At 39.6% G+C, this 7475-nt stretch overlaps 1 protein-coding gene across 1 annotated transcript in view; it reads left to right on the top strand.

Annotated features, from left to right (window-relative positions):
• LOC104405816 (olfactomedin-4-like) overlaps nt 1-7475 on the top strand; it is a 21661-nt gene that overhangs the window by 4865 nt on the left and 9321 nt on the right. Inside the window, 2 exon segments of the mRNA XM_010014646.1 lie at nt 1259-1411; nt 6944-7156. Of these exon segments, the coding sequence (XP_010012948.1) occupies nt 1259-1411; nt 6944-7156 (366 nt within the window).

Raw genomic sequence — 7475 nt, forward strand, 5'->3', positions numbered from 1 at the left:
TTCCTGCTTGCTGCTGTTCTCTTCTTGGGCTCACAGATCAAGACAGCTTTGCTGCTGGCCATCACTGCGTGCTCTGTGCTGGCTTGGTGGTGAGGAAGTTAGTTGAAATCACTGAGAAAAAACTAGGGGAGAAGAGCTGAAGTGTCAGCTTTCAGTGGATAGGGTTAAAAAATGCTTGTTTATTTTTAAGAGGGAACGAGAAAACAGATGAATAACACTGGGATTTCTGCAAGGCAGGAGGAGAGATAGTAGAAAGAAGTGTACTTAAAGAGCAAGCCTGTAGCTTTAACATATGCAGCTGCATTGAAATGTTTACCAGAATATTTTAAAGTAACATCAAATATCTTTATTAATAAATTCATGATAGGTTTATGAACCAGGAAACATTTTGTGTACAAACAAAAAAGAACTGCTCCAAACACACTCAGTATTCAGCCCAGTGTTTATAGGAAATTATGTGCTTTGGCTGTAAATTACGGCAAGATTATGAACTGCCAGCCCTGACCTTTCCATACACATTACACGTTGCTCCAATGGTGATTCTTTGAGAATGCAGACAGTCACGATTCATGCTAATGACATGGGCAATGGCTTTGCAAACTACTCACAAATGTGGATGGGCGGACTGTGATTTATGGGTATTACGTGCAATGTTTTGTAGCAAAATAAGCATCTCTACCTTAGGCTGAGCCTGCATATTTAATTCATCACCTTTCTAAGGTATATAATTGAATGCACATGTCTGTTTGCTGGGGCTGGCTGAGAAACTACAAATTAAGCATTTTTCTTTTCAAAACTCCCTGTTACTGGTTTGGTTCTGTTTCGGTGCTTTCATGTCTATGGATAGAAATGACTAGATGATCTGATCAATTCAGATAACAGAACAGTAACTATAAACCCTAACTTAGTAAATTATTATTTTCCAGCTGTTGTGCGCTTTTCTATCTGCTGTAAAAGTTATCTCATTGTCTTAGGAATGTTGTCCACAAGACTGGGAAAGTAAGGACTATTATATGCCTCTGTTTTTTGCAATGGTAAAATCTTTACAGCAATATTTAACTATTTTCAGGAAGATTGTAAAGCTGAGTTAGAAAAATTGCTAGCTATTTTGAGTTCCATAGAAGAAAAAGGTGAAAGATGTCTATTAATGAAGTTGTTGATCTCATGATTGTCACAGCTCATATTATTGTCGAACATTAGTTATTGAGTCCAGAGAAGAATGTTAACACTTTCTTTCCTTGCTGATTTGTTATTGCAGCTCTTTGCCAATGTGTCCGGCTCTGTGGATGACGAGGGAATTTGTCAGTGCTCTGTGTACTTGCCAGATACCACCTTCCCAGTGCAGAAGGCTGAAAAATTGGAGATAATAGCGGCAACACTCACGAAGAAATTTGAAATAGAACTTTCTCAAGTAAGGTGTTCTTTTCTCATAAATACAACAATTGTATCTTTGCTGGAAAATGGTTGCCTGTGGAAAAGTACAGCACTCAGTGCTTTTCTGTGATGTGTCTTTCAAACAGCGGAAAGAGGACTCTGTAAGAACAAGGAGAAGGGTGATTCAATCTTAAATCTTTGACATTGCAGTATGTCATACATTTGAATATCCTTAGGTCTCTTTTCTAGGCCTTTACAGCTAAAGGCATATGGTATTTTTAGAAGAATGGTTATGTTTTTCCTCTTTTGGCTCAGTTTTATTGGTTTGTGATTGCTATACAGAGCTACAGGAAGCCAAGCCTCCTGCTCTTTCATGTGTTACTATTTGTATCAAGCCAGTCAGCTTGTGAGAGGGAAATGAATAGAAAGAGGAGAAAGGTCACCACAGACAGGGGTGAATAAGTAGGTGAATATTTGCCCCTTCACTTTTTCTGCTCTCATGGACTAAAAAAAAAATCAAAAAAAAAAAAATCAAATATCTTTCTTGTCAACATCCGCAGTCATGGCAGTGAGACTGCTGAATTATGCATTACTGTTGAAGGCAAACACACCTTATACTATTCGGCTGCTTTTTGCATGAATTCAGATTCGTTTGTTTTGAGGAACATGGGCAAACCTACACATGCTGCAGTCCATGGGGTGAAGCTGCCTGTGAAGACAGAAATCTGTCTTTGACTTTTGATACTGGATAAATATTCAGGATTCAGATTAGGTGTCCAGCAGAAAGTGTTTCCTTCAGGAACCAAGCATCTTAAGAAATGAAGTGTCCTTGAATTAATCAGCAGAAAAGGCACGGCATTAAATTATAAATTCTAACTATAAATATTCATAACCCTCCTCTGGTATAATCAGGAACAGATAAGAAGTTGTGTATAAAAAACACAACAACAGGCAGAGGATCCTGTGGTAAGATCTTTCAGTTCAAATAATTTGTTTTGAAAGAACTGGAGCTAACAATGAGACATATTCAGCTGTCAGCGATCTGAAGGGCAAACTGACAGAAGTCCCACTGCCTCCAAGTGCAGAAGGTACCTGACCCCTTGCAGCGTGAAGGTGTAGCTCAGAGTTAATGATCCATGAAGATCTCCGAGATTTCAGGTCCCCATACTATTCCTATTGTAGTCAGTGCTGGCATTTTAAGCTAATTGCACTGGGACAGGATCAGGGGCATGATTCTCAGCCACAGAGTTGGCGTGGCTCTTCAAGATGTTTGTGTGCCACCTTTCCTAGTTATGTGCCCTGGTGTAACCACTCTCTTACCAGTACTTCCTCAAGATGGTGCATGTTTCCTGTAGGATGGGTGACTTATCTGTTAGTGCTGTGCAGATCTGCAGAGCACCTCAAGTACTGCTTGACCTCTCTGTGTGGACAATCTCCACTGAGTTCAAACATCTTGCTCATATAAAGACACATATAAGTTGCTCATATAAAGACACATATGGAATAGGTTGCCCAAGGAAGTTGTGAATGCTCCAACCCTGGAGGTGTTCAAGGCCAGATTGCACAGAGCCTTGGGCAACATAGTTTAGTGTGTGGTGTCCCTGCCCATGGCAGGGGGGTTGGAACTAGATGATCTTAAGGTCCTTTCCAACCCTAACTATTCTATGATTCTATATAGATACCTAAAGTTAGGTGTCCAGATTTGTACCTGAAACTCACCTCTAAATTCAGGTCAAGATAAATCCCCGCTGTGGACTTCAATGTCTAAGTTGCCAGCTGGTGTCACCTGGCGTACCTGTGTTGTCCTCCTTAGGTGACCAGCAGGGTACCACAGTGTAGACACTGACCTTTCAATTCTCACTGCAGACAGCAAAAATTCTTTCACTGACCTCACCCAGGCTTCACTGAATTTCATCCTGTCGAGACCAATCAACCAAGCAGTGTTACAATGCATCTAGTTAGATAAAGTGTGACATATACTTTGGTGTGATATTGGCAAAGAGACACTGGGTCAGAAATGAAAATGAACAGATTGCATTTTGGCGTGATTCTATGCATGTAAGACTTCTCAGTTATGATGTTGTTTTTCTGTAGAAAGAAGAAAACTGTCGAACATTGCCTTATTGATATCTGAACTTAAGTAATCTGAGATCTTGTGATACATGCATCTCCATGCTTAAAAATTCTTCACCTTTCCTGGTAATACAATTTAATATATTACTTCATTAATGACAATAGTCATAGAAAGAAGGAAATAATAAAATGGAAGAAAGCCAAGATCTCATTATTGGTCATAGTAAGAAACGATCCTGAGCAAATTTCTAGGGAATCACACTCAAACATAACCTAGTCTCACCACAGGTGTGGGAATTTCTACTGAGTGTTTCCTTTTTTGACTCTGAGAATCCATGCTTTAGTCGCTCTTCTATAACATGCTTCAAAGCTCATGGGAGCTTTTCCTGGGTAACAGCTGCAGGATTGGACCCCCTTAAGGATGCTTTCCATGTGCTACAAGTCCCAGATAAACAACCTGATTGAATTGTTAACCTTTCGCCTGATTGTTGGCTAATTCAAAAGCAAGGGGGTCCTTTTATAGAACCAGCAGGCAAGGAAGCTCGCAGATAAAGAGATGCTCTCATGTGCCAAATGAGTACAAACCATAGGCTGAAAATACCAGTATAATTTTTCCTCTGTCACATCAACCTTTGCCAGCATAATTATGATTACAGAAGAAAATTAACCTTTCAAAGCAAAGTGGGAATTGGCTGCTCCTCTCAACAGGAAGAGGGAGAGGACACCCCTGTGACAGGGCTGGATCAGTATGTGATCCCAAGGAGAGAAATTGCCTTTCAGAACTTGGCTCACAATGGCCACAACATCCTCACATAACAAAAAACCAGAGGAAAAAAGCATGCCTGCCCTCTGCTAGGAACAGCTGTTTTCAAAACAGGTTAACCTGCAGTGGAATTATTCTTGGTGTCAGCTTGCAGAATGCTTGCCAACCTAGGTCTGTAGAGGTCAGGCCTGCCCGAAGCCAATGTCCTGGGATAAGTGACTTTAGAGAGTTGCTGGTTTTGTCACTTGTCTCTTTTCTTCCCTCAGTCTTCCCATCTTTTTTCTTTTACATCTTCATCTTGCACCTTTGTTCCCCCTTCTGTATTCTCCAAATGTGTTCTGGAAAAGTGTCTGCATGCTGCAAAACCTGTTTTGAAAAATACCAATTGCAGGTAAACGACACAGTAAATGAGCATCGCAAATTTTTCCTGCCCTTTTCGTTCCATGAGGGTGACAATGCTTAGAAAGGAGGAAAAACTGAAACCGAGGGTATTTTTTCCTGCATATGCCTCACATGGCTCCATTCTCTTCCTATAAAGATCTAATACAGGCCTTATGCACTCATCTTGCCCTGCTTTAGGCTTTTATGACAAATGTGGCAGCAATCAGTGCTAGTCATTGGTCTGTATCTCTAAATATGGGATATGCACAGAATTTCTGTGCCAGCCTGTTAAGAGACAGCAGCCAGCACCTAGCAGGTAGATGAAATAGAAGAACAGGGATTATAAACTGCTTAAATCTATCTATTTGCCAAGCAACAGAGCTACATCATGTTCCTTTTTCAACTGATATTTCTAAACTACTGAAACTACTAAGCCGTGTCCGAGCAGGCAGAATGTCCACACAGGGCATTGCAATGCTTGACATATGTGCTGAATTTGTCTGCAAAAGCAGTATAAACCTGTTAGAGCACTGCTGGGAAAATTATATTTGGCCAATAATTCAGCAGAGGAGCTATTAGCTGAAGTTCATTGCGATGCTGGTGTGGCTGTACAGAGCACTGCAGAGTACTGTCGCTAGTTCAAGCTCAACTTGGATATCTCTCAGCTATTCTGCGCTGGATGGTGTTGACATGTCTTTAAATGATCTCGATGGTTGACCGAGTGAAAACCCTCTGATGTAGGAGGAGAACTTCAGGTCTGTGTCCTGCAGCACTAAGCAGTCAGGGCTGAAATAACTATGTATGCCTTGTTCCAGCCCTCAGCATTTTGTCCAGGCTCTCAGGACCCTGGAGAAAACTTCAAATTCACAGGTTTCTCACTAATGAGTAGCCATCACTAATCCAGCAGTCTGTTTATATCAGTAGCTTGTAGATTTGGTCTGTATTGCATTTTTATTGTTATTATTACTATTAGTATTACTGTAAGAAAGGTTATTAATACCTAGATAAATTTTCACATACTTCTCTGATATACATAGCTTCACACAGTAGTGTAATTTTGTTCACATGTGGGCTCGCTTTGTATTTTTCAGGCTGTAATCGTGTATTCTTTCCTTTTTTTCTTTTTGTTGTGCAAACTCTAGACACACAGTTTAAACACTAACCTTTGAAGATTATTTTCAGAAGGTTTTTTTGTGGGGGGGGTGGGTGTGTGTCTTCCAGCTCCATACTGATTTTGATGATCAGTGAAATGTGAGGTCCAACTACATTTGGATTTTTCAAGAACATAATTATATTCACAGAATCACGGAATCACTAGGGTTGGAAGGGACCTCTGAAGATCATCTGGTCCAACCCGCTGCCAAGGCAGGGCCACCTAGAGCAGGTTACACAGGAACATGTCCAGGAGAGTTTTGAATGTCTTCAGAGAGGGAGACTACACAACCTCCCTGGGCAGCCTGTTCCGGTGCCAGATTTAAGGGAAAAGAGACATAACATTTATGAAGCATATGGGAAAGAAATTACATGTATTTCCCAATGTGTTAAATTTCAAGGAACTAACATTTTCCAACGAATGTCCCAGTTCCATATAATCTAATCACTCTACATCACAGTGCTCGTGCTGTGATCCTTACCTCAGCAGATACATGTGTGAAAATATGTTTATCTGGACAACTGTTTAATGGTTCAAAGGATGAAAAAGCTGCTACATAAATTACTTTAGCTAAAGCCTGCAATATATTTTACACTTTCATTTAAAGCAGATTTGTTTTTTAATGCTGTGTTTAAATATTTTCCCCCTGCCCAAAGACAAACCCCAGATCAGTTCTGCCAGCTTTTGACACAATTCAAATGTACACAGGGTAAAATCCTATTTGGATTCAGAGCTAATGGGAAATGAAGTTGAAAAACTTGGGAATCCTTTATTGCATTTTTCAGCCTCCTTGGGTTGCTTTTGTGAGATAATACATTGCAGATTTCCTAATAAAATTTCTGCCAATATAAGTTCTTGTCATACTGAGGATAAAATTAGCTCAGAGAGGCAATATTGGCAAAGAATTAAAAAAAATGGAAGACTGAGTAAAATTCTGCCTTCAGTTATCCCCAGGCATTCTGTTATATGCAGACTCTGAGGGGATTTTGTGAAACTGCCAACAATAAATGAGGATTAAATTTCACATATTTTATATATGTGATTAGAATTTGATTTATGTAGTTTATATGAAGAATATATATGTCAAGTATGTGGAAGTCATGCATGGGGTGCTCACAAATACAATAAAGATTTCAAACAGGATTGTCTTATTTGCTAACCTGGACTTGAATATGTAACTTTTCTTTTCTTTCTTCAAGGTTAGAGAGTACTCAAAAAAGATTGAACTGTATCAGCAGCAAATCCTCAATCTAACCATCAGAGTGCAGCATATGGAGAAGAGCAGTATATCTTACACAGAGCTGGACTTCCAGTTGCTGAAAGTAGAAATCAATGACCTAGAGAGACTGGTCACTCAGCTGAAATCCAGCCTTGTCGGAAGCAATGTCATCGTTGAGCAAATATATTTGGAGGTATTGCCAAAGTCTTAATTAGCTATAATGAGTTCAAATACATAGATAGTCTATTCTCTCTTTAATGTTTAGGTTGAGGAAATGTAGCCTGTCTCTACTGCAGCCAGTGGAACTATTTTAGAGGTTCATCAGCACAAATTAAAAGAAAGCTGGACCTTAAATGTATTAACAGCTTTTTCCTTGCTATAGAGCATAAAAATGCAAAGAAACCCCAAAACAAATGGAGAACACTTTATTTTTACCAAATTTCTGCCTGGAAGTTAACAGTTTTGTGTAGTGTTAAGCACACAAGCTGATTATATTATTATAATAAATATTA

The sequence above is a fragment of the Nestor notabilis genome, unplaced genomic scaffold, assembly GCF_000696875.1.
Source record: "Nestor notabilis isolate BGI_N333 unplaced genomic scaffold, ASM69687v1 scaffold7105, whole genome shotgun sequence".
Taxonomy (NCBI): domain Eukaryota; kingdom Metazoa; phylum Chordata; class Aves; order Psittaciformes; family Psittacidae; genus Nestor; species Nestor notabilis.